This window comes from Perognathus longimembris, chromosome 11 (genome assembly GCF_023159225.1).
Source record: "Perognathus longimembris pacificus isolate PPM17 chromosome 11, ASM2315922v1, whole genome shotgun sequence".
NCBI classification, from domain to species: domain Eukaryota; kingdom Metazoa; phylum Chordata; class Mammalia; order Rodentia; family Heteromyidae; genus Perognathus; species Perognathus longimembris.
Window position 1 is genome coordinate 58,148,014 of NC_063171.1, and position 27,752 is coordinate 58,175,765.

Genomic DNA, 27,752 nt, shown 5'->3' on the forward strand with positions numbered 1-27,752 from the left:
GCGGGGCCTTCTACGTCCGGAAGTCCCCGGAGTTGGTGCCGGGCTTTTCGCGGAGCCCCCACGTCGGCGCGGGGCTTCTAAGCGGGCCGGCGCGCGGGCGGGGGCGGAGGAGTTTTTGCCGGAGCGGGGACCGGGCGGCCCGAGTCCGCAGGGATGAACCTCGAATTGCTGGGTGAGGAGGGCTAGGAAGGAGGGCTCCCATGGGAGGGCCCGGCCGCCGCCTCAGTGCGCGGCTCCGGGGTGCGACGGGCGTTCGGGGTTTGGAGTTGCAGCCGCCGGAGGAAAACCAGCGCTTGCGCGGGCAGAGCCCGTCCCCTCCCCAGAACCGCGCTCAGATCTTAAGTGGGGTAGCACCGAGACACTCGGTCCTTGGCTTGGATCACCCGAATCGCGGGGGCCGAAGGAGGTCGCAGTTGTCGGGGACGCAAAGGCCCGAGCTGAAGACTTGAGGAGGGACCCGGGTGCCTGGACAGATTAAATCCTTTGTGAGGACACGGGATGTTTAACAATGAGAGTTTCTAGTGGAAGTCCTGCCCCCCTCCCATTGAACAGAGTGGGGGGCGGACGGGGTGGAGGAGCTCAGAAGGTCAGGACCGGACGCTAGACAAGCGGAGTTGTTGACATTGAATCCAGTTGCCTCTACTTCCAGTGTAAGGCCCGTCAATGTGAAGCCCCAACTTGTGAACTGCCGAAGCAGGTGCTTTTAGTCACCTTTTCGTGAAGTAATTTCCTCCCTACCCCTTATCCAAGCTGGCCCTGTCTTCTGGGTTTTCATTAGGCAGTGCTTACTGTGATAGCTTAGGGGTGTGGGGTTTTCAGGAACTCCACGCACGACTTTCTGTCTTTAATCATTAGCTTTCTTTTATTTTTTTTTTAAGTAAGACTCTCAGAAGGTGTGCTGACTATCCAAAAGGCTACAACTATATATATATATAATATATACATATATATATAATTTTTTTTTGCCAGTCCTGGGACTTGAACTCACGACCTGAGCGCTGTCCCTCGCTTCTTTTTGCTCAAGGCTAGCACTCTGCCACTTGAGCCACAGTGCCACTTCTGGCTGTTTTCTACATATGTGATGCTGAGGAATCGAACCCAGGGCTTCATGTATACAAGGCAAGCATTCTTGCCACTAGGCCATACTCCCAGCCCTACAAAGATAATTTTTTTTTTTTTTTTGGCCAGTCCTGGGCCTTGGACTCAGGGCCTGAGCACTGTCCCTGGCTTCCTTTTTGCTCAAGGTTAGCACTCTGCCACTTGAGCCACAGCGCCACTTCTGGCCGTTTTCTGTATATATGGTGCTGGGGAATCGAACCCAGGGCCTCATGTATACGAGGCAAGCTCTTTGGCCACTAGGCCATATCCCCAGCCCTACAAAGATAATTTTTGAGAAATAGTTTTACCCAGGCACAAGTGGCTCATGCCTGTAATCCTAGCTATTCAGGAGGATGAGATCTGGGGATTGTGGTTCAAATCCAGCCTTGGAAAAAAAGTCTGTGAGAGTATCTGCAATTACCTAGCAAAAAGTCTGAAATGGAGTTGTGGCTTAAGTGGTAGCGCACCAGCCTTGAACAAAAAGGTGCTGGGACAGAGCCCAGGCCCTCAGTTCAAACCCCAGTAAGGAGGTGGGGGAGGAGACTAGAGAAGAAAAAAAAGAAACACTTTGTCTTTAAGGAGCTTCTTGTTAAGCAGGGACTTTAAGGTGATTATGTAAGTAACTAGAATATATTGCAAAACATAGGCTTGTTAGAGTCATTGCCAGGTGCCAACAGTATTTAAAGGAAGAATAGCTGGGGGGGAACCAAGGCAGTCAGGAGCCCCTCCTCCAGCTGGTGGAGGGTGAGGGGAGTGTGTGTGTGTTTGTGTGTGTGTGTTTGTGTGTGTTTTCTGACCTGTGCAGGCATGTATGCTGAGGATTGAACCAGGTATTGGAGACTTAAGTAGATATCTAAAGTTGATAAAATACTGACAGAATGTTTGAAGGCATGTGAAGGATTGAATGTTCACTAGGAATATCTTTGAATTGAGACACCAGTGAGTGAAGACCCAAAGAATTTTCTTCTTGGCCAGAATGTGGCTACTGTGATACAGAGAAAGCCACGAGATGGGTTTGGTGCCTACTATTTTATAGAGACTTGAATACCAAGCTGGAAAGTTTGCCTTTTAAGGAAGGTAAGGGTAGGTCCATCAAAGGGTATTGACATAGTAAGAAACTCAATTTGGAGCATCAAGGAGATAGTTTTGACACAATCCAAGATTCTCTTGCATGTTATTACAAAAAGTACATGAAAAATGGTAGGCACAAATAACAGTCCTGGGGGTTGGGAATATGGCCTAGTGGCAAGAGTGCTTGCCTCGTATACAAATAATAGTCCTGTTGATAAAATACAAACAATTAGAAAGGCAGCTTGGGTATGTTGAGTGGACTGAGAGCTCAGGAGATAGGTTTTATGAGATTGATTATACAGGTGGACGAGTTGAAATCTTGTTAGTAGATGACATGACCAAGAGAGGAAGTGGGAGGGGCAGAAAAATGCCAAAGACAGAATCTTGAATAATTAGCTATATTTAGTGTTTTTTTTTTTTTTTTTTGGCCAGTCCTGGGCCTTGAATTTAGGGCCTGTGCACTGTCCCTGGCTTCCTTTTGCTCAAGGCTAGCACTCTGCCACTTGAGCCACAGCGCCACTTCTGGCCATTTTCTATATATGTGGTGCTGGGGAATTGAACCCAGGGCCTCATGTATACGAGGCAAGCTTTCTTGCCACTAGGCCATATCCCCAGCCCCTAATTAGCTATATTTAGGGGGAAAGAGGATGAATAAGTGATTGTAAATCAGCTAACAAACATCTAGTGCTTAATTATGAGGTGGGGACATCTTCAAGTGCTTTCTGTATGTTTTTTTTTCTGGTCAAGTGGAAGAGAATACAGGCTAGTGTGGTGCCTTTCCATAGAAGCTCATTGGGGAGTGGTGGGGCTGGGGTCCCAGAGGGCTGCTCTGTTCAGTCCTTGGGCAGCTTGTGCTCCCCAGGAGCCTGAGCTAAATTCACATTCCAGTGCTTTTAGGAAGACATGAGAGACAGAGTACCTACAAGGCAACTTTTACTTTTATTTTTTTAGTTTTTAATTTTTCTTTTACTTTTTATTAAAAAATAAAGGATGGAGGAAAGGTGATACACTAGTCCTTTGGAGGTTATAGCAGAGTCATGTAAAAGATTTTTCTTGAATGATAGAAGATTCATGAGTGTGAAACTTAGGCATATTTAGCATTGGAAGCTGAGACAAAAGAGATCTGGATAAATAATTTTTTGAGAAATGTCTGAGTTGTAAAGTGAGAAAGTTAATGATGGCACAGAGAGGTGGGGAGAAGAGAAAGGAACAGGAGTTGTGGCCAGATGAAGAAAATGAATTGATGGTGGGTTGGTTAAAGTGTCCCACAGGCAGGATGCTCATTTACTTCAGCAACCACTTTTTGAGTTGTTTTCTATAAGGTAGAACACATTGGAGACACAAAAGTTAATAAGACCCTTCCCACCCACTGTCCTACCTAGGACCTGTGTGCCCTAGTCACTTGCTCTGCCATTGAGCTTCCACCTCAGCTCATGACAGCTTTTCATACTCATTTTTACTGCATCTCACAGTAACACACACATTCTGTCTCACAACCCACTATAAAAATGTATACATGTAATTCGGTTTTTCAAGATTATACTTAATCCTGTGCTCGGTCTCCTCCGATATGCCCTAATCTGTTAAAAAAAAAAAAAGTTGTTGCACCTAGTTACATTGGTTTGTCCATTTATAAGGAGTTGAATCCCTACCATTTGAAAAACATTAAAATACGATAACTGCCTGTACCAGGGATAAAAGCAGAAGCAGGAGAAGAGGCAAACAACTGGATAATATGGAATCATATTAAATAAACTTTGTAGAAATCTAGAAGAAAGTAGGAAATTCTGTACTATTAGTGTCATTGGCTATAGACTTAGGGGAACTTGGAAGTGCCACTTAACTCGGACAGTAAAGGGCTGGAGTTGTAGCTAAGTAGTTGAGTGCATGCCTGACATGGCAAGACCTGTGATCCTTGTACCAACAAACGAATAATCTTTCATGCTTTAGTTTCCTAAATATTACTATTTTTTTATGGTACTGAGGTTTGAACTCAAGGCTTTGAGCTCTTGCTTGGCTTTGTGTTCAAGGCTGGCACTTCACCACCTGAGCCATACCTCCCCATTTAGCTTTTTATTGGTTATTTGGAGATAAGAACCTAGAGAGTTTGTCCACTCTGGTTGGCTGTGAACCTTGGTCCTCAGATCTGAGCCTCCTAAATAACTAAGATTGTAGGTATGAGCCACCTGTGCTTGGCTTTCTATTTTTGTAAAGGACATAACATAAAACTTTTGCGGACTTAAAGCAGTAGATTCTTTTTTGTTGTTGTCAGTACTGGAGCTTGAATTCAGGGCCTGGGGGGTGTTCCTGAGCTTTTTCACTCAAGACTAGCTCACTACCACTTGATTAAACTCCTTACAAATATGGATGGTATTACCATACATGATAGCTCAAAGTGCTTATTATTAATGCACAAACATCAAGAAATGCATTGTGGAGGTCTGTACCCCAAAGTGTTGTTTGTGTAAGAAACAAACCTAGAGAATTGTTTAGCGAACTACCAAATTATGTTACGACCTAAATGCTGTTAAGCATTGCAGGTATACATTTTAGGATTGCTAGTGGATTCCTGAAACTCTACAGCACTATTTTCCTGTGTGTACATCCTTCCATGATAATGGTGCTAGGGGGCAATTATTAGGTAAAATAAGGATTGTTTGAATGCTAGCACCCAGATACTTCACCAGTGAGTCTGATTGTCAGGATGCTTCTTAGCAAGATGGTTTGTCTGAGGGGCTGCTGTGCCTTCTGGCTGGGCAGGGAGGAGTGAGATGGTGAGAGTTTTATCCTACTTACTATCCAGACTGGCACACACTTTTAAATCTATGAACTGTTTCTATTCAGGGACGTTTTTGTGTATTAGTTTTAGATAACATAGGAAAGGGGACTATTGTTTTTTTTTCCCCAGGAAAGGAAATTCTCACTGCTGATTGGCTGCTGAGGCTCACACCTGTAATCCCTAGTTCCTCAGGAGGCTGAGATCTGAGGATCATGGTTCAAAGCCAGCCTGGGCAGGAAAGTCTGGGAAAATTGTCTCCAATTAACCACTAAAAAACCAGAAGTAGAGCTGTGTGGCTCAGGTGGTAGAGCCTTGAACAAAACAGGCTCAGAGTTCAAGCCCCAGGATAAGTACCAAAAAAAAAAAAAAAAACCCAAACCCTTTCAGAGAGTACTTGGGATGAAGATAATATGACTGGTTTGATTCTTGCCTTCCCTTGTTCTTCATTTTAGTAAATACAGAAGTAAACTGTTAAATGTTAGAAAATATGGGGAAGATTTGCTAGAACTTACCTACCTATATCAACATTGCTCAAACATTTTGATTCCCTTTTTACACTTTTAAGAAGTTGAGCCCTGGGGCTGGGAATATGGCCTAGTGGCAAGAATGCTTGTCTTCTATACATGAAGCCCTGGGTTTGAGTCCCCAGCACCACATATATAGAAAATGGCCAGAAGTGGCGCTGTGGCTCAAGTGGTAGAGTGCTAGCCTTGAGCAAAAAGAAGCCAGGGATAGTGCTCAGGCCCTGAGTCCAAGCCCCAGGACTGGAAAAAAAAAAAAAAAAAGTTGAGCCCCAAAGATGCTTTTGTTTATATGGAATATATCTACAGATACTTATTAATTTAGAAGTTGAGACGTGTTTTTAAAGCTTATTATTTTAAAAGTAACCATTATGAATCCATTACAATTTTATATGAAATATATATAGCTGGTCCTGGGGCTTGAACTCAGGACCTGGGCGCTGTCCCTAAATGTTTGCTCAAGGCCAGCAGGTGCTCTACCACTTAAGCCACAGCTCCACTCCTTACATTTTAAAGATAAAAATCTTCAGGACTTTCCAGCTCAGGCTAGTGTCAAACCATGATCCTTAGCCTCCTGAGTGGTCGGGATTACAGGTGTGAGCCATTGGCACCTGGAGAATATTTTGTTCATAAAAATGTCTTTAATAAAAAATGTCTTTATGGTTGAAAAAAAAAGACATCACAGAGGGGCCTATCAGCTACATCAGACATTGATGAAAGTGAGCCAAGCAACTAATGGGCAGTGACGGGAAGGAGGGAGTGAGAGAGAAAGAGGGAACAGATGTTACTAAACAAAAGGAAAGAAATGTACATATCTCCCAAAATGGAAGAGATGGTTTTAAAGTTCATAGACTTCGTAAGCCTTGTAGGTAGAATGATGATCTTCATCATTGTGATGGCTAAAATGTGTACTGTAAAATATATGTAGTGACTTTAACTCAATAATAAAGCAAACATTGGAAAATGGCTTTAACTAAAAGTCTTTAAAGGCTGAGATCTGGAGGATTGAAGTTCAGAAGCAGTCCAGGCAAAGTCTGCAAGACTCCATTGCCAATTGAGCAGCAAAATCCCAGACTAGACTAGGCATGGCATAAGTGGTAGAGCACCAACGGCGAGCAAGAAAGCCAAGTGACCATGATACTCAGTAGATGCTATGTTGAAAATGAACTGTTACTGTGGGCAGGGATAGGAGGGGGAAACTGAGGGAAAGTGAAGGAAAGAGTGACATTGTCCAAAAAGAAATGTACTTATTACCTGGCTTATGTGTCTATCACCTTAATAATAACTTTTTTTTTTTTTTTGGCCAGTCCTGGGCCTTGGACTCAGGGCCTGAGCACTGTCCCTGGCTTCTTCCCGCTCAAGGCTAGCACTCTGCCACTTGAGCCACAGCGCCGCTTCTCGCCGTTTTCTGTATATGTGGTGCTGGGGAATCGAACCTAGGGCCTCGTGTATCCGAGGCAGGCACTCTTGCCACTAGGCTATATCCCCAGCCCAATAATAACTTTTTAAAAAGGCCAAGTGAGAGTGCAAGTCCTTCAGTTCAAGTCCTAGAATCAGTGCTCCCTCTTGCCATTGATGCTTCACCAAATAAAAGCCGGTTGGATCGTCATATAGCTGCATCTGTATTCACTTTGTTGAGATATCACAAGTCATATATCTTCAGGAAGATCCACCTACATAGTTATGAAATAAGACTAAACAGGCAAATACCCTTTTGTGTATGATATTGGACATAGGTGTGACCTCGTGGAACCCTTTTTTGGGCATCAGTTCCCTGTCATGGTAGCCACTGCTGGGTGCCGTGTTGGTAAGCTGTGTGTGGCCGGTGTTTTCCTTACTATCTCTTTGCTTTCTTGCAGAGTCCTTTGGACAGAACTATCCAGAGGTAAGAGTCATTTTGTCATGTTATGGAACCTGGTGATTAGATAGTAATTATGTTTGATGACAAGAACCATTAAGTCATTTAGCATGTCTTTTGTTATAATTTTAAAAATTAAGTGTGAGCAAGGAGCAATAGGCAGTATTGGTTGGAAATTTCTTCATATTGTTATAAATCTTAGTGAAAAATTGCAAGGTTAATGTATTTTTCATAAGTGATATATCACTTGTACATAGTGTGTGTGTGTGTGTGTGTGTTTTAGATTTTGATCATTGGGGCTGGGAATATGGCCTGGTGATAGAGTGCTTGCCTCGAATAGATTTTGATCATTGCTTTTGTTCCTAATGACAGTGTGAGGTATACTTTTCTTTTTAACACTGGCATAAGTCTCAGTACAATCATTGTGGTTATTTTCAATGGCTTGACACCAACGCAAAATAATGTATTTAATTTCTCTATCGTTACACACCTGGCAAATTAAAGTATTTTATTTGGAATGAATTTCTGGAACTATGATTACTAAGTCAGTAAATGTGACTATTTTCATGACATTTCTTATGCTTTGTCCATTTGGCCTCCAAAAAGTTTGTACACAGTTATAGTGGTAATATAAGAGATTGACCACATCCAATTCCAAAATTCTCACTTGGCTTTTGTGAATACTTCATTTTAATTAAATTAGAAGGTATTAATGACTATGCAGAGATTATTTCAGCATGAGTTGCAACTTAAATTTAAGACAAATAACATCAGTGGTTGGGAACCTTTTTGTGTGTGCGTTTGTGCTGGGGCTTAAATTCAAGGCCTGGGTACTATCTCTGAAGCTTCTGTGTTCAAGGCTAGCACTCTACCATTTAAGCCACAGCTCCACTCTGGCTTCTTGGTAGTTTGTTGGAGATAAGAGTCTCAGAGAGACTCTTATGTGGCTTAGAGGTAGAGTGCTTGCCTAGCATGCATGAAGCCCTGGGTTCAGTTCCTCATTACCACGTACACAGAAAAAGCCAGAAGTAGAGCTGTGACTCAAGTGGTGGAGTGCTAGCCTTGAGCAAAAGAAGCTCAAGGACAGTGTCCAGGCCCTGATTTCATCCCCAGGACTGGCAAAAAAAAAAAAAAAAAGTCTCACAGATTTTCCTTCTTGGACCGGCTTTGAACTGTGATCCTCAGATCTCAGTCTCCTCAGTATGATTACAAATGTGAATCACTGGTGCCTAGGATAGGGAACCTTTAAGAAACAGCTTAGAAGCCAGGTGCCAGTGGCTCATGCCTGTAATTCTAACTACTCAGGAGGCTGAGATCTGAGGATTGTGGTTCAAAGCCAGTCTGGGAAAGTCCCTGAGACTCAGATCTGCAATTAACCAGCAAAAAAGCTGGAAGTGGAGCTGTGGTTCAAGTGATAGAGTGTTAGCCTTGAGCAAAAAAGCTCAGGGACAGCACCCAGTCCCTGAGTTTAATCCCTAGGACTGGCATTTGAAAAGAATTTGAGTATATGGCCCTTTTTGTGTGTACTTGTGTATCTGCTTTGGTTTTTAGGAAGCGGATGGAACTTTGGATTGTATCAGCATGGCCCTGACTTGCACCTTTAACAGGTGGGGCACTCTCCTTGCCGTTGGCTGCAATGATGGCCGCATTGTCATCTGGGATTTCTTGACCAGAGGCATTGCGAAAATAATTAGTGCACACATCCATCCAGTCTGTTCTTTATGGTAAGAAATTTTCATTTTGTTCTATTTTATTTGTGACGAACCCAGGGCCTTGCACATGCCAGACAAGCCATCTTACTGAGCTAGCTATCCTTAGTCCAAGAACATTGTAAATTAATATGTTAAATGTGAGTTAAAAAAAGAAATGCATTTGCTAAGCTCTATGTAGATATTTTAATAGCATTTTAACTATTTAACATTTAGTAATACAGTTTCTCATACAGGTCTTTGGGGGAAAATTTCTTGTGATATGGATTTATATCAGGTCCTGTCTAGACATTTCAGTACTGCAAGGACCTCTTTACAGATTGCAGCTGTAGTATAACTGTGGGGTTACCTTTCATTTAGAATGAAGTCCTGGGCTGGGAGTATGGCCTAGTGGCAAGGGTGCTTGCCTCCTACACATGAAGCTCTCGGTTCGATTCCCCAGCACCACATATATGGAAAACGGCCAGAGGGGGCGCTGTGGCTCAAGTGGCAGAGTTCTGCTGGCCTTGAGCGGGAAGAAGCCAGGGACAGTGCTCAGGCCTGAGTCCAAGGCCCAGGACCGGCCAAAAAAAAAAAAAAAAGAAACCCTAGAATGAAGTCCTGGCTAGGAGGAGAACTTGGAGTCATCTAGCTTAGGCTAGGTGAAGGGTTGGAATTCTAGCCATTGTAGCAATCACAACCACATCCCTATTCCTTCATTGAAATACAGTAAAATTTTCTATCAAATATGTTGATCTGTTGCTATATAAATTTCCACTGCTTTTACTCTCTAAAACTGTTTGGTTTACTTCAAGAGGTTTCATCTTGGGTAGCATTTATTTTATTACTGGTTTATTTTTTTTTTGTGTGCCAGTCCTAGGGCTTGAACTCAGGGCCTAGGTACAGTCCTTGAGCTTTTCTCCTAAAGGCTGGCACACTGCCACTTGAGCCACAGTTCCATTTCAACTTTTTTGCTGGTTAACTGGAGATAAGAGTCTCATAAGCACCTCCTGGGGCTGACTTCAAGCCACAATCCTGAGATCTCAGCCTCCTGAGTAGCTAGGATTACAGGCATGAGCCACTGGCACCTGGCTGATTTGGAGACAAAAATACTGTGGCCAGGCAGAGTGATTCTTGCCTACATTCGATAGTTGGATGGCTGGCAGAGATTTGGAGGCCTGCAATACATGGCTAGCCTGGGCAAAAAGGTAGTGAGACCTCCATCTCAACAAACCAGGTCAGGTGTAGTGATACTGCAGACTCGGCTATGTAGAAGGCATGGTAGGAGATGGAGGCTCATGGTCAAAGGCTGGCCTGGGAAAAATTGGGAGACTTAGCATTCTTATTAACTTATAAGTTGAGAAAGCCATTTGAGATTTGAATACTTACAAAACACATTGTTGACTTGCACAGTTACTACAGTATGTAAGAAATTTTACCCATAATAATATGCTATGATATTTTTACTTCACATATATACTAAATTACCCATTTTCTTCCTAGCTGGAGTCGAGATGGTCATAAGCTTGTGAGTGCTTCAACTGATAACATAGTGTCACAATGGGATGTTCTGTCAGGCGACTGTGACCAGAGGTTTCGATTTCCTTCACCCATCTTGAAAGTCCAGTATCACCCTCGAGACCAGTATGTTTAAGACTCCATCCCCCCGGGTGGGGTATAGTTCTGTGTGGATGGCTTGGGACAGGACAGTTTTAGTTTAACTTCAGGAGGCAAAAGCACACAAAAACAAACTTACAGAAAATAATTGTTTTGACTCTGATGCATGCATTTTAAGGTGATGTTCATGGATTTAAAAATTGTATTTATAGTTAAAAATTGGTGAATATTAAAATGACTTCGGCAAAGGGCAAAGAAGGGATTAAATTTTAATAACTCGACCTTGAACTTTTTCTTTTTTTTTTTTTTTTTTGCTTGTTTTTTGCCAGTCCTGGGGCTTAAACTCAGGGCCTGAGCACTGTCCCTGACTTCTTTTTGCTCAAGGCTAGCACTCTGCCAATTTGAGCCACAGCGCCACTTCTGGCTTTTTCTATATATGTGGTGCTGAAGAATTGAACCTAGGGCTTCATGTATATGAGGCAAGCACTCTTGCCACTAGGCCTTATTACCAACCCCTTGATCTGGAACTTTTTCTTCCTTGATTATTTTCATTTTTTTTGTGTGAGAAAATGGTTTAATATTAAAACTACATCTACAAAAGAGTGATCCACTGTGCATTGCCCAGACATAGTGTTTTCAGTTCTTAGAGGTTTCTTACAGTAAATTCTGTAAGTATAAAACTTGGGATAAATAGTGCCCCTTAGCTCAGTCCATATTTGATATACATGAATGTATGTTTTTGTTGTTGGTCATGGGGCTTGAACTTGGGGCCTGGGCACTGTCCCTGAGCTTTTTTTCAAGGCTAGCTCTCTTTCACTTGAGCTGCAGTGCCACTTCTTGTTTTCTGGTGGTTAATTGGAGATGAGAGTCTCATGGACTTTCCTGCCTGGGCTGGCTTTGAACCATGATGCTGAGATCTCACCCTCCTGAGTGGCTAGTTAATATTACGGGTGAGCTAGGGTTACAGGTGTGAGCCACTTGCACCTGGCTTAAGTAGATATTTTTTTGTGTGTACAAGTACTGGGGCTTGAACTCAGGGCCTCTTACTCTCACTGGCTTTTTCACTCAAGGCTGTTGCTCTGACACTTGAGCTACAACACCTCTATATCTAGTTTTTGCTGGTTAATGGATGGGAAAAGTCTCATAGACTTTTCTGCCCTGGCTGTCTTTGAACTCTGATCCTCAGATCTCATCCTCTTCAGTAGCTGTGATAACAGGCATGTGCTGCCTGCCAATGTACCTAGCGAAAACATACATTAAAGAAATAAAGTTTTATCTAATACATATATTTTTTTAATATATATATTTTTTACTAGTCCTGGGGCTTGGACTCAGTGCCTGAGCCCTGTCCCTGAGCTTCCTTTTGCTCAAGGCTTAGCACTCTATCACTTGAGCCACAGCGCCACTTCTGGTTTTTTTGTTTATGTAGTACTGAGGAATGGAAGCCAGGGCTTCATGTATGCTAGGCAAGCACTCTACCACTAAGCCACATTCCCAGCCCCATAACTAGTATGGTTTTTAACTTTATTTCGTATTTTACTAATTTAGCATAGCCTTTTTTTTTCCCCAGTCCTGGGACTTGAACTCTGGGTGCTGTCCCTGGGCTCCTTTTGCTCAAGGCTAGTGCTCTACCACTTGAGCCATAGCACCACTTCTGGCTTTTTCTGTGATTAATTGGAAATAAGAATCTTGTGGACTTTTCTGCCCGGGGCTGGATTTGAACCACAATCCTCAGATCTCAGCCTTCTGCATAGCTAGGATTATAGGCATGAGCCACCAGTGCCTGGCTTTATTTTTAATGATCACATTTTGTCAAAATAGGATCCAGTAATTGTATTCAGTCTTTTTCCTGTTGTTAAACATGTAGATTTTATGCACTTTCATGGCTTGGGAGAGTTGGAGTAGAGGATAGGAATAGGGAAAGAGGACAGGATATCAGGCCTGTTGATAACAAAAGCAATAGCCAATGTGCTGTTCATATTTTTAAACAGGAACAAGGTTCTCGTGTGTCCCATGAAATCTGCTCCTGTCATGTTGACCCTTTCAGATTCCAAACACGTTGTTCTGCCGGTAGACGATGACTCGGATTTGAACGTGGTGGCATCTTTTGATAGGCGAGGGGAATATATCTATACAGGAAATGCAAAAGGCAAGGTAAGCCAAGCCTTGGGAGTTCTTGTGCCATGTTCACTTAAAATTTTTTTTAATTGTTATTATAAAGGTGATGTACAGAAGGGTTACATTTATATATATATCAGATAGAGTGCATTTCTTTTTGGACAATGTTATCTATCCTGAGTTCCCTCAGTCTGTCTCCAAGTTTTTCTGTCCCCTCCCCACCCACAAGTTGTACAGATAATTTTCAACATAGTGTCTACTGAGTACCACTGCTGCATTTGATCACCTTTTGTCCCTCCATTTCTTTCTTTCCTTTTTTTTTAATTTTTATTTTAATGCCTGTTCTAGGGCTTTAAGTCAGGGTGGTGTCCCAGAGCGTTTGTGCTCAAGGCTAGTGTTGTACTACTTGAGCCATAGCTGCACTTCTGGCTTTTTTGTGATGCACTGTAGAACTTGAGCCAGAGCTTCACTTCCACCTTTTTGTAAGTTCATTGGAGATAAGTGTGTCTCAGATTTTCCTTCCTGGGATGGCTTCGAACCACAGTCCTCAGACCTCGGCCTCTTGTTAGCTGGGATTACAGGTGTGAGCCATTGGGGCATGGCTCTGGCCCAGCATTTTGCTGGTCATTTGTAGGCAGTGTTTAATGGATTTCTCTGCCCAGACTGACTTTGAGCCTGACTGGATTATGAGCTGTGAGGCTTGTTCTACTTTTTTTTGAAACGTCTTTTATTCCTGAACTAAGTATGGCTCCTGCCATGAGCAAACGTAGCTTGTTTTCCTTCATGCCCTGATATTAATTTTGTCCTTTAGATTTAGAATGAACAGGATCATTTGACCTAGAAAAAGCTGAAAGGTCTTTGTTTTTTTTTTTGGCCAGTCCTGGGCCTTGGACTCAGGGCCTGAGCACTGTCTCTGGCTTCCTTTTTGCTCAAGGCTAGCACTCTGCCACTTGAGCCACAGCGCCACTTCTGGCCATTTTCTGTATATGTGGTGCTGGGGAATTGAACCCAGGGCCTCATGTATACGAGGCGAGCTCTCTCACCACTAGGCCATATCCCCAGCCCAAGTCGTTTAGTAAATGGTAGTAATGAAGAGCCATGTCAGTTGGCAAAGCTGCAGCACTGTTCCTATTAAGTAATAATTTCCCAGGTGCTGCTCTTAATTAATCCTTGGCAACCATTTTTTGCCTTGTCTCTGTGACTTTGATTGTTGTTGGGACCTCTTATAAGTGGAATCATGTGTTCCCCCTTAGCATACTGTCCTTAGTTGGTGGTACTGTATGCAGTGTTATATGTATATGCTGCATTTTGTTTACTTATATACTGTGATGCATACTTGTGTTGTGTCCACTTCTCAGCCTTTGTGAATAATGTTAAACACCATATTTTAAGAGTGGATGCTTTAGACCCTATCCTTTGTTTGAAGAAGTAAAAGGTAATACCAGTACTGGTATTGATGGAAATAGACATGTTTGCATTTTTACTCAGCCTCTGCAATATTTTAAAAAGAGGTGCCAGATCTAATTCCTGACAATTATCAGAGTTCTTACTTAATTTTTTACTTAAATTTTTTTTTTCCTCTGTAGATTTTGGTCCTAAAAACAGATTCTCAGGATCTTGTTGCTTCCTTCAGAGTAACAACTGGGACAAGCAATACCACGGCCATTAAGTCAATTGAGTTTGCCCGAAAGGGGAGGTGAGTGTGGCCTTGTCTTGTTGGTTTGTCTGTGGTGGTGTTTTTGGTTTTTTGTTTTTTTTTAAATTTTTTTTTTTTTTTTTGCCAGTCCTGGGCCTTGGACTCAGGGCCCGAGCACCGTCCCTGGCTTCTTCCCGCTCAAGGCTAGCACTCTGCCACTTGAGCCACAGCGCCGCTTCTGGCCGTTTTCTGTATATGTGGTGCTGGGGAATCGAACCTAAGGCCTCGTGTATCCGAGGCAGGCACTCTTGCCACTAGGCTATATCCCCAGCCCGGTGTTTTTGTTTTTGAGGTGTGGTCTCCTGTGTACAGCTCTGGTCCTCCTACCTCAACATTCTAAGTGCAGGCATTACAGGCATTCATCACCACAATTGGTCAGATCTTGTTCTTTTAAGGACAGGTTTTAATAGTGAGTAGAATGTGAAAGGATGTTGAAAAAAATTATTGTTTTTGTGTATATTCTAATGTTGACTAACGTTGTTAAAAACAAGAAGGTCAGTGCTTGCACCCAAAATGTCTGGCACATAGTAAGCATTGGGCAAAGAGTAAATGGTTTATTTCATTTTTCCAGTCGGAGTTGAGACCCCTTGCCACTGAGCTCTACCAATGAGCTAAACCCCAGCCCCTCAATATTTTTATAATTAGAACTGATATAATAAAATTTATATTGCAATCAAACATGTATACATGCACTTATCTAAAGCTTATTTACCTGTTTTTGTTTTTTGTTTGAACTCAGGGTCTGGAAGTTTTCCATTAGCTTTTCCCCTCAAGGCTGGTACTCCATGGTTTGGGCCAAAGCTTTGCTTACAGCTTTTTGTTGGTTACTCTTCTTTCTGGGGTCTGGCTTTGAACCCAATTTTCAGATCTCAGCCACTTGAGTAGGTAGGATTATAGGCATGAGCATAGCATTATTCCCCTATTTACTATTTAGTTACAGACACTATCTTGCTAAGTTTGTTTATCCAGTTAGAGGTAGATACATCAACAGAAATGGGAAGAACCAGGTTGTCAGTCAACAATAGTGGTCATTCTGTTCTGTTTAGTAGGAACACCAATATATCTTTAGAGGACTTTCAGGATGTTGAGAATACTGTGCATGTGTGTGCTCATGTGTACACCTGTGCATTTGCATGTGTGTGTTTATGGTACTGAGGATTGGATCCAGGGTTTTGTATATGCTAGCCAAGCACTTTACCACTGAGCAATCTACCAACTCCTCAAAATACTCTTGAATTAAGAACAGCACAGGCTCTGTTAGAAAGTGATAAAATAACTTGTATTTTGAACAGATTTCTATGTGTTTTTTTTTTTTTTTTTTTTGGCCAGTCCTGGGGCTTGGACTCAGGGCCTGAGCACTGTCTCTGGCTTCTTTTTTTTTTTTTTTTTTTTTTGCTCAAGGCTAGCACTCTGCCACTTAAGCCACAGCGCCACTTCTGGCCATTTTCTGTATATGTGGTGCTGGGGAATCGAACCCAGGGCCTCATGTATATGAGGTAGGCACTCTTGCCACTAGGCCATATCCCCAGCCCCTTTCTATGTGTTTTGTTGTTACAGAAAAATTTTGGGCATTTAAAAATGACATGCTAAGCCAGGCACTAGAGGCTCATGCCTGTAGTTTTAGCTACTCAGGAGGCTAAGATCTGGGAATGTGGTTCAAAGCTAGTCAGTGAGACTTTTATCTCCAATTAACCAACAAAAAGCCAGAAGTGGAGCTGTGGCTCAAGTGGTAGAGCGCTAGTCTTGAGCAAAAGAAGCTCAGGGATAGTGCCCAGGCCCTGTGTACAAGCTCCAGAACTGACACACACACACACACACACACACACACACACACACACACACACACACACACGACGTGCTTAGTTTATTTACTAATTAAGAACATACTGTATTTGAAACAGGCCAGAGAAATGCATTTTTAATGTACATTGAATATAGGCTTGTGGATTTAATAAGCTGGTTTCAGTTTAGAAATCTTGGATCTCAGTTAAGTACTTATAGTTTGGCCACTCTGAGGACAGGAAGGATAAAAATCAAACATTCTCACTGCATTTGCCTTGGAAAGTGACAGGTTTTTAAGTCTTCTAGTCTTAGATTTTTGCTTGGTTTCTCCTTAGTGAATATACTATTTATGGTACCATTCTAATAAAATGGTAGTAATAGAAAATGTTAACAGGAGCATATTTAGACCTCTGTTGTCGATATTTGTCTCCTTTCTGTAGTTGCTTTTTAATTAACACGGCTGACCGGATAATTAGAGTGTATGATGGCAGAGAAATCTTAACCTGTGGAAGAGACGGAGAGCCTGAACCCATGCAGAAGTTGCAGGACTTGGTGAATAGGTGTGTATGGCAGTCCAGAAGTGTGTGCGGTCGTTCTTCCCCTGGTCTCCAGTTCCAGTTCCCCTCAGGGACTTTCTTTGTCCTTTAGGACCCCATGGAAGAAGTGTTGCTTCTCGGGGGATGGGGAGTACATAGTGGCAGGCTCTGCCCGACAGCATGCCCTCTACATCTGGGAGAAGAGTATCGGCAACCTGGTGAAGATTCTCCATGGGACTAGAGGTGAACTCCTCCTGGATGTCGCTGTGAGTGAAGCACACTGTTGCTCTTGTCATCTACAGAGCCAGGACATCTGGAATCCATTCCAGTAACCAGTTTTTCTTTCCTCGTTAAATCCTAGTGGCATCCTGTTCGACCTATCATAGCGTCCATCTCTAGTGGAGTGGTGTCCATCTGGGCCCAAAATCAAGTAGTAAGTGTTCCTCTGGTTGACTTGCTTTGAAACTAGATATTCCTTTTTGTCAAAGAACTTTATGTAATAAACTCAAGACTACATTAATTACTTTCTTTGCATATGATGCTTACCAACAATGTAAATAAGTTCATTGTATCTAGTTCTACTTTATTTTGGTGGGAGGTTCTTATTTTCATTTCAACTTCTGCTTTATATCTTGATTTTACTTTGGGCACTTTCAAACTATAATTTGTTCATTGTAGTCATAAGAAAATTTAACATTTTACTTCAAAATTATATCTATCTTAAGTCAGGCAATATCAGTTAACTTGGAAGTATTTGGGTAGAATGTACTTTCAGGTGGTAAATCTTTGATGCCTACTTTTTATTCTTATCTTCAAGTTGAAACAGAACTCTGAGCATCTTTCTTAGGCACATTTTTCACTTGTTAATGTCTAGTTATTACTTTCTTATGTGGTAAAACAGTGTGTTTTTTTTGTTGTGGTATAGGAAAATTGGAGTGCATTCGCACCAGATTTCAAAGAGCTGGATGAAAATGTCGAATATGAGGAAAGAGAATCAGAGTTTGACATTGAAGATGAAGATAAGAGTGAACCCGAGCAAACAGGTAATGATTCTCAGTATAGATAGGACCACCGACTGCTTTACTTAATTTTGATTTGTGTAGTACACTTCTTTGAGCACTTTGTCACATGTAACAGTTGCAGAGTCTCAATTTATACAGCACTAATCAAGGGCTTTTATAGGCATTGCTGGGCCTCAGCAGCTCTCTTGACCTCTCACTCCAGTTTCCTGACTAATGGCAGGTGATTGAGTGACATTGTGCTGTAACACCCGTAGTGGGGCTGAGTGTTCAGCTGTTCTCTCCTTTGTTCGTAAAAGAAAGGTCAGGACCATGGGCTCTGGACTCAGACTGCTTTGCAAAGTACATCCTCTGTAAGATAAGGCAATAATAGTACTTGTTCTGTCCTTTAGGGTTATAGGGAATAAATGACATAGTTTTTGTAAAGGACTTAATGGTATATACCTAGCCTATAATAAGCACTCAAATGCCATTTTCTATAATGATTATGACTGTGGTCATTGTTACTATTATCTTCTGAACTTCTAAATAGGACTTTTTTTTTGGCGGGGGGTGGTGTGTGTGTCTTGAACTCTGGGTTTTTGCTGAAGGCTGCCACTCTATCACTTAGAGCCACCATTTTTAAAAACTAGAATCACATAGACTTTTCTGCCTGGGATGGCTTTGAGCTTCCATCCTCAGATCTCAGCCTTCTGAGTAGCAAGATTACAAATATGAACCACCACCACCTAACCTTTAGATAGGACTTCTTGAAAATAGAGACTGGACATTTTATATGCCTCAGGATGTGTAACACAGGCTTTACACGTGCTGGGGACTGGTGAGTGGGCGTGCTTGTGCTCTGTTGGCACTATGATTAATGCCACAAGGCAGGAGCTCCTGGGCTATTTCTAGGACACAGAGGTGGGATTGAGGTTGGCGTATGCAAGTGCTTTTCCTCACTCATATATGGCACACTGCAGACTTTCACAGGAATGATTCATCCTTCTTGTCTCCCAAGCACAATGCACATACCTTCAAAGGCAGCATGTATTGTATTAAATTCCGATTATCTCTTTGTGTCTGTCTTACCAGTAAGACAGCAGCTTTTACTGAAGAGCTGCTCCCAGCTTTCTTGGTCATTGCTATTTCCTGTGCCTAGCCTCTGGTAACAATTCAGCCCTTCTTTGCTAAATGATTAAGTAAATGAACTCTTTGGTTTTCCTCCCTGGTTTCTCCTGGATTGTAGTTGGGAAAATCACAAAGCTGTAATTGTAAAAAGCAGTTTTCCACCTCTGAGACTACTTCTGTGTATTACAGGAGCCGATGCTGCCGAGGACGAGGAAGTGGATGTCACCAGCGTGGATCCCATCGCTGCCTTTTGCAGCAGGTGAGCTGCCCAGAAGGCAAGGCACATTTGTGCCGTTCTTCCCATTTCTGCTGGGGTACTGCTTGGTTCCCCTGCAGTCCCATCTTCCTGTGAGTGGGGAGAAAGAACTCCTTTGGTGTACAGGAATTGAAATGTAGTCTTTGTTCTGTAGTCCTGCTTTCCTGGCCCTTCTCCCCGATACAGATTTTTTTTTTTTTTAAACCGAGGTCATGTATTCAGTCTCTGATTGTTGGTTCTGATTTCCTTGTTTGTTTTGACATTCTTCATCCGTACCTGTTGTGTGCACTTAACATAGGTTGTAGAGGAAGGGCTTGTGGTTTAAGCAACTGTCTCCTCTTTTTTCCAATCCCTTGTCTGATCCTGTTCCAAATAGTGATGAAGAGCTGGAAGATTCAAAGGCTCTGTTGTATTTACCCATTGCCCCTGAGGTAGAAGACCCAGAAGAAAATCCTTACGGCCCCCCACCAGACGCAGTGCAAACCTCCCTGATGGACGAAGGGGCTAGTTCAGAGAAGAAGCGGCAGTCCTCCGCTGACGGCTCCCAACCACCGAAGAAGAAGCCCAAAACCACCAATATAGAGCTTCAGGGAGTGCCCAATGATGGTAAGCGCTACCTCCGCCGGCACCACCTTTATACTCCAGCAAATTGGCAGTTCCTGTTTGAGTGGCTTTTGCCTTAAGGGAATTTTCCCACAAGTATTTTTTTTTTTGGCCAGTCCTGGGCCTTGGACTCAGGGCCTGAGCACCTTCCCTGGCTTCTTCCTGCTCAAGGCTAGCACTCTGCCACCTGAGCCACAGCGCCCCTACTGGCCGTTTTCCATATATGTGGTGCTGGGGAATCGAACTGAGAGCTTCATGTGTAGGAGGCAAGCGCTCTTGCCACTAGGCCATATTCCCAGCCCCCCACAAGTATTTTTGATAGTGCTTTATAGCGTGTGTGTGTGTGTGTGTGTGTCTGTGTGTCTGTGTGTCTGCCTCCTGGCCATTGTTCCTGAACTTTTGTTTGCTTAAGACCAAGGCTCTTAGCATTTGAGCCACAGCTCCACTTTTTTGGGTGATTAATTGGAGATAAGGGTCTAATGGGCTTTCCTGCCTGGGCTAGTAGTTTAGAACCACAGTCCTCAGATCTCAGTCTCCTGGGTTCACTTTTTAATTTTTTTTTCGGGGGGGGGGGCAGTCCTGGGGCTAGGGACTCAGGACCTGAGCACTGTCCCTGTCTTCTTTTTGCTCAAGGCTAGCACTCTTACCTCTTGAGCCACATCACCACTTCCGGCTTTATCTGTTTATGTGGTGCTGAGGAATTGAACCCAGAGCTTCATGCATGCAAGGCAAGCACTCTACCACTAAGCCACATTCCCAGTCCATGGTTTCACTTTTAAATTGGGGAAATTCTGCTCTTCAGTTCCTTGCCGAAGATGACACATACTTGTCTTCTGACACAGGGCTCAGAATTTGCCTCCTTGAACTATTGGTTTTCTTTAATAAAAAAATATTTTCCCTGTAAGAGTGGTTTTACTAGGTGGTAAGATACTGCTCGGGCATGGGTGCTCTTTTGTGGTGTTTGTTGTTGTTTTACCAATACTGGGCTTTGAACTCATAGCCTCATACTTGCTTGGCTTTGCTTGCTTGATTTGGCACTCTGTCACTTGAGCCATGCTTCCAGCCTGGCTTATTGCTGGTTATTTTTTGAGATGGAGTCCTGTAGACTTTAGTGCTTGTTCCAACAGTTCTCCTGATCTCAGCTTCCTCAGTAGCTATGACTACAGGCATGAGCCACCGGTGCCTGGATCTCATTTCATTCTTTCTGTCTTTACAGTGTGACTGAAAAAAATTTTTGTATTGTGATTATTAAGGTGAAGTACAGAATGGTTACTGGTTTGTAAGTGAAGTAAAGAGTATATATCTTTTTGGGCAGTGTCACCTCTTCCTCTCCCAGTTACAGTGTGATTTTGAAAGGTGTTATAAATACCATGTGCTGGGATGGGTAGAGTGATCCGTGTGTGCGTGTGTACACCATTGGGCATCTTCCTCTCCTTTAGCAGTCTGTGGATTAATTGTGCAACTACACATTTTCTTGATGCTTTCAGTTGTTTCTATTCTGTTCTAGGCAGCATTGTGGTTTATATGCTACTGCTAATTGATTAACCCTGAAAATTGTTTTACTGTTCCTGCTTTGCAAAGGGGAAAATTTAGGTTGAGGTTATGTAACTTGCCCAAGATCTCACAGAAAGAGCTAGAGTCAGGACTCTCATCCTGGTCTGTTTGGTTCCTGAGTATCTGCATACTCTTATATATGCATTCTGTTCTGCCTTGGTTTGCTGTGGCATCTTTCTGCTACATTATCAATTTTGAGTTACTGTGGCTTTTTAAGGGCCATGTAACCCATGTATGTCTTTTGCTCTAGCTTCCAAAGATACTTGATGACCACTCCTTTTAGTTTTTAAAATAATGCACAAGACAGACTTTCCTGCTTGTGTAGGTGAGTTAGACCACAGAAGCAGTCTTCTTTGTGCCCCGAGCTCTGGTGCGGGTGCTGAGACCAGTGTTGTTAGGATCCCTTTCCATGCCTGTCTGTCCTTCTACAGAAGTCCATCCACTACTGGGTGTGAAGGGGGATGGCAAATCCAAGAAGAAGCAAGCCGGCCGGCCGAAAGGATCAAAAGGTAAAGAGAAAGATTCTCCATTTAAACCGAAACTCTACAAAGGGGACAGAGGTTTACCTCTGGAAGGATCAACGAAGGGTAAAGTGCAGGCGGCACTCAGCCAGCCCTTGGCAGGTAAGGACACATTGGGAGCACTGTCTGGCTTGCTTTGTGGCCTTGCTTTGTTCAGCCCCTGACTTCCTTTAACTGCAGCTTTTTTTTTCCTTCTCTCTTGTTCTCGGCAGCAAATAATCTCTGAATGTTAAGCAGCTAAAGGCAGGCTAAGCCAGAATTGGATTAATTCAGTGGTTCTTAACCTTGGGTCTATAAATAGGTTTCAAGGGGCCTACGTTTTCCTGATAACAAAAGAAAAACGTTGTGTGGAGGTTTTCCTGGGGAAGATGCCCATAGCTTTCACCCAGCTCCTATAGAGGAATCCATGACCCCAAAGAATAAGAACCCCTGGTTTAATCCTTTTCTTCATCTGTATTGGCTCTAAGTTTCTTTTGTTTGTTGGGACATTTTTTTTTTTGTTTCTGTCGTTTTTGCTTCAAATGAAAGAGCCAAATACTCAGAAATGTAATCTTACCCTTCAGCTTCTATCTGTTTAACTGTAGCATCTTCTCTATGTTGTGTGAACTCCACAGCGGTGGTTGTCTCTGTCTGCGAGTCTAGAAGCAGTGAAGCTCTTAGTAATACTATCATGTTAAGGAGAAAAAGAAGGCTTTCAGTGTTTCTTCCAGTGTCTGAAAGCAGGAGGAGGAAAAGAACCAAAGACCCAAAGTATTTAAGTATATACCATGTAGTATGTTAACACCTCAGCCTTTTTTTTTCCTTTTACTTTGTTTTTGTGTGTCTTACCAAACCTTTGAAACTTAATATTTATTGTTGTTGTTTTTCACTTTCCTGTGATAGAGGAATTTTTAAATTAATTTTTTAAACTTAAGTAGTTGTACAAAGGGGTTACTATTTAATATGTCGGCTTATGAGTACAGTGAAGCATGATCCCAATCACCCTTTTCATTCTCCTCCCATTCCTCCCAACCCAGCCTCCTCCATTTGGTGGAGGAATTTTGTTGGGGAATGAGAAACTTTTTCAGTCTTCCTGTGAAAGAAGGATAATGTGAAGAAGATTAAATGGTCTCTTGTTTAGAAAATACCAGACTGGTATTTTTATTAAGATTTCTGTTAAGATGGTATTGGATTTCAGAAGTACACACATTAAAACTTTTGTTAATACAGTGCTCTTAGTTTTTCTTTTTGTGATTTATTGTGTAGACTCTGGGCAGATTTGATGAAATACCAGTAGTTGTATTTAGGTTTTAGGTTATTTTCTGCAGGGAAGATCAAGTGATCGCTGCATTGAATATTCTATTCCAAGTTTGCTAGATTTAGCTTTAGCTTTCATAGGCCAATACCATACCACAAGCACCAGTGTTTCTTTTCCCAGTAGCAGTATTTATGATGCATCACTGACCATCAGTTACCAGTTCCACGTTCATTCCTCCTAAGGCCGTGTCTGTCTGCTAATAGCCCGGAAGAGTCCTGTGGGCCTTGCAGATCGATGAGTGACTAGACATAAATAACCTCCTTCCTTCCTTGGCCCATTTCTTGCACAGACTGGTGCCGCTTCAGAAGAAGCATGATGTGGAGTTGAAATGCATTTTCTTGGCATGGAGAGCTCAGTTGCTTTAGGGTGATTTAAAATGAGGCCAGATGTGTTCAATTAATTTAAATGCTATTGACACAGTCTCCTAGCTTCCGGAAAGCCTGTCTATAAAGACTGGAGGTACAGCTAGAAGTAGAGTGCTTGCCTAACATGGGTGGGATCCTGCATGGGTTCCCCAGTACCACCACCAAAAAAAACCCCACAAAAACCCACAATCCTGTAATTAATCCTGTCCTTTTGCATAGGAGTTTTATGGTAAATGGTAAGTAAATCACTTAATTTCTTTTAAGCTCATCCTTTCCACAATAACACAGTAAATTCCACTGTGAATTATAGTTGATGTGGTCACTTTACAGTAATATAAATGAGAGTCAAAATGTTTGAAAGTTTTCTCAGTCCTGGAGGAATGGGTCTTATTCCCTAAAATTCTCCAATATTGAGGATACACATTTTAGTATTTATACATCTCAGCATTTCATAGCCCTTTCTAGTAATAGATAGTGCTGTCCCGGGCCAAACAAGGTTAGAGGAAACACTTCACCAAAGGCTAGCACTTGGATCTTGGAAGAGCAGGGTGCTTCATACTGTATGTTTATTTCCTAATTTTGTTAAGTGAATCAGCCATACATGGAGGCATCTTCCTCTCTAACTAGGATGAACAACACCCCTCTGCAGGGTGCTGAATGTTATAACATAGACAAAGCAACCACATAGAGTACTACAACATTTCCCTGTCTCTCAGGATTGCATGCATTGTCTGCTTCCCCACATAATCTCTCTTCATCCTCCTCCAATTTTCTTCTTTGGTCTTGTTTTGTTGATTTTTTTCCCCCCAAGTGAAAGTCTCCAGAATAGAAATGCCAGATTAAATCCAGAGTGTCAAGGAGCAACTCAAAAAACAAAAAAACCTCAACAGGGGTCATGAGATGTGGTTCCAAGATCCTCAGAAGGCCTGTGCGTAGCTTATTAACTAGCTGCAGCAGATGTAGGAGGTCGGTGATACTGCATGTGACAGGTAACTACTCCAGAAGTCTTGATTTTAGGACAGCCTGTCATCGCTCCTGTAGGTTTCTTTGATTGAGGGTATATGTAGGGCTTCAGATGATAAAATGGTTGTGTGAAGGGCCCTGAGAAAGCAAAGGTTAGACAGTGGTTACTTCTGATTTGCTTCTCCTAATTTGCTTCTGGCCTTCCAGAGCCACTGAGGGAGACTCTGGCATTTGTATCTGTGTTTTGGAGATTTTTAAGAAAAGACAGTATATAAAATGATTGTCTTCCCACCAGGTCTTAAGAAATGTCTGTAGCCAAGCCATCTTTAAAAATTGATCTGAAGGCTCCTGATGTGTAGTTCAATGATTGGGTGCCTGCCTAGCATGTGCAAAGCCCAGGGTCTGACCCACCACACTACAGAGCACATAAAACATCAAGCCAGTCTGAGTGTTATATCGCAGGTTGAATTCAAGCTAGGTAAATGACAGATGTTAATATTTGCAGCTGGCAGTTACTGCAGAATCATTTCTATAGGTTTTGAGTAGCCCTACCAGAAAGCCACTGTAGGCTATTGTATTGTAACATGAGATTGTATATTTCAGGGAAAATTGGAAAGCGACTAGCCTACTGTAGAATTCCACCTGGAATGTGGAACAACAGAAAATGGCTTGCCATCATCTTGGTCAGTATTGGATAGCAGCAGGGCCACCTCCACGAAGACGCACTGTGTTGAGGGAGGATGCACCACTGAGGCTTGGTGAGGGTAACCCTGAGTCCAGGGACTCTCCCGGGCCTACCTGCTAGCGACTGTCCTCACTTACCTTGAATGCCCTCTGAGGGACAGGCCCTAAGCCCAAAGCTTGAGATCGGAGCAGAACCTCCAGTTTATTTATTGCCTCCTTAGCATCTGTACGCACGTGCCAGAGGTGCCTCAGATGGTGGTGTGGAGGTGATGCTGCACACCCCACCCGGGGGTGTGGGAGCAGCACAGGCCAAAGCCAGCGGAAGTACTGCCTGTCCCCTGGAGCTGGGGGACGGGGGGCACCATGTTGATTGCCCTGCCCCAGGCTGCTGCTCCCTGGTTCTGCCCCCGCCTCGGGCACTCACTGACTCCATGGTGGCTTTAAATACTTTGGAGGAGTGAGGTGCTCCGTCCCTCACCCCGCTCCTGTCTTTCTCGGCAGTTCTCAGTGACTACTTTATGAGTCCCTGCTAAAGTCAGTGAGTTAGTTGAACATTCTTCTTGTTCTGTGTGATCTTACGCTCTGTGTATTGATGAAGCTGGGGTTTGGAAATCCTGATGGAGTATTTTCTTAGTCGACGCTAGTTAGAGAGATGCCCCCACGTACTGTTAATCTTAAGCTGAATTTTTCAATTTCCTGCTTATGGCAGTAAAGGACTCGTTTCCGTGGGGGCGGTCGCCGCAGCTCTCTGTGGTGCCGTTTGTGTCTGTTATGGTGCTCACAGAGTTTCTTGCTTTGGTTTTCATTTGTTGCCTAATGGCTGCAAGCCTGTTATGCACCTATGTCTTTTCACAAGAATGCTGATGGTGTAAAACAGGAACTGTTCAGATAATGTAAAATAGTCTCCCCCCGCCCTTGGGATGGTATGGGGTTTGAACTCAGAAGCCCACACAGTGTTAGGCAGGTCTCTGCCATTCAGCCAACACCTTTAGCCCTTCATTGATTGTCTTGTTTGCTACTAAGGCTGTTGATTAGTGATTAAGCCACTTTCTCCTTCATGATTTAGTCTCTAAGTAACAATGTTGTGTTCATTTTCAAAGGTTGCAAGGAAATTGGCTAGGGCACCTGTGGGAACAGTCAGGAGGCCAGACTTAAAATAGCAAAGGCCTGCTATCAGTATTCTTCAAATTTAAATTCGATTTTTAACAATAAATTTGATCAGTATAGAGCTTGTGTCTTGACTTAATTGCACTCCATCCTTAGGCAAATATGATTATATTTTTACTGCCATTTTCCATTTGTACTGGAACTTTTTGTGTGTGTGCTTGCTGGTCTTGAGGTCTGAACTTGTGCTGCATGCTGCCCCTGAGCTTTTGTGCTCAAGACTAATTAGTGCTCTACCACTTGAGCCACAGCCTCACTTCGCCGTTTTCAGTAGTTAATTGGAGACAAGAGTCTTACAGGCTTTCCCACTCAGGCTGGCTTCAAAATGTGGTCCTTGGATCTCAGCCTCCTTGAGTAGCTAGGATTGTAGGCGCGAGCTGCCAATGCTAGGCTTGTCCTTGCAACTTTACTTCAAAAATGAGGCTTATCGCATTTTTACGGAAGAGTTCTTTATAATCAGGACAGTGAGTTTTTCATTATTTGCTTATCTTCAAGAAGTGTATTATCCCTCATTGCAAGTGCTGGCTGGGTCTCTTCTCCTTGTTTTTCCTTTTACACTCCTAGTTACTGTTCCACAGCTGCCCATCTGAGGAGGCCTCCAGAAGTAGAATAATGAGAGGTGTCATCATTTGATTATACTCTGTGTGCAGAGATGTACAGAGTAGCTTTCATTAACATTCTCCTCAGTGTTCTTACCCCACCCCACACCACACCCCCCCAGTCCTGGAGCTTGAACTCAGGCCTGGGCTCTGTCCCCGAGCCTCTCTGTGTGCAAGACTAGTGCTGTACCGCTCGAGTCACAGCATACTTCCGGGATCCATCCCAGGGCTTCGTGCATGCTTGGCAAGCACTTTACCACTAAGCCACAGTCCCAGCCCCTCCTCAGTATTCTATAAGACACAGTAGAGCCTGGGTAAGGGTTTTTTTTGTCCACCACCAATCATTTAGTAGATAGACAAATAAAGATTACTTCCCTAGAATTTTCTTTACTTATTGCACTTGTTAGATTGTCAAGAGCCCAGGAGAATAGTTAACAGCATAGTAAATGGATACCGCCCCTGTTATTTTGCAGCTGCCTTGCAGTCTTTGGACAGTATGAGAAGAATCAGGACTCTGGTGGGGGTTTGGGTTTGGGCTGTTGGTTGCTTCTCTAGGGGATACTTTGGAGCTGGAGTTGGCTATGACTTTTTCCTTGGCCCGTGTGTGCTTGTGTTCCGTCCAGCACCCAGGAGCGTGTGTAACCTTCAGAACAGCTGGTCTAAGGTGATGCTAAAACATCTGTTTTGTGTGTAATCTGTTTAGCAGGAGGAGCGATCTCAGAACTGCTATGAAGGCGTGCAGCTCCTCACTCGCGCCCATGCTGCCATCAGGGGCCTCGGGACAGTGTGCTCAGCCATGACAGAGATCCTAGCTCAAAATAGTCTCCCCCTCCCAGCCAGGAGGCGGAGGGAA

General features: G+C 43.1%; 1 protein-coding gene across 3 annotated transcripts; it reads left to right on the top strand.

The window, feature by feature from the left end:
• Nucleotides 1-27,752, top strand: Rbbp5 (RB binding protein 5, histone lysine methyltransferase complex subunit). Of its 3 annotated transcripts, none has more exons than XM_048357107.1 (14): nt 25-172; nt 7,329-7,354; nt 8,879-9,051; nt 10,519-10,659; nt 12,624-12,786; nt 14,337-14,446; nt 16,669-16,788; nt 16,877-17,030; nt 17,126-17,197; nt 17,690-17,807; nt 19,083-19,152; nt 19,526-19,755; nt 21,738-21,929; nt 27,603-27,752. In XM_048357107.1, exons 1-14 carry the CDS (start codon nt 154-156, stop codon nt 27,629-27,631), a joined length of 1,617 nt encoding a protein of 538 aa, XP_048213064.1. In that variant the 5' UTR covers nt 25-153; the 3' UTR covers nt 27,632-27,752. The 3 variants fall into 3 exon arrangements, with proteins under 3 accessions (XP_048213062.1, XP_048213064.1, XP_048213065.1); XM_048357108.1 differs by having other exon boundaries at nt 21,738-21,815; XM_048357105.1 differs by lacking the exon at nt 27,603-27,752 and having other exon boundaries at nt 1-172; nt 21,738-22,638.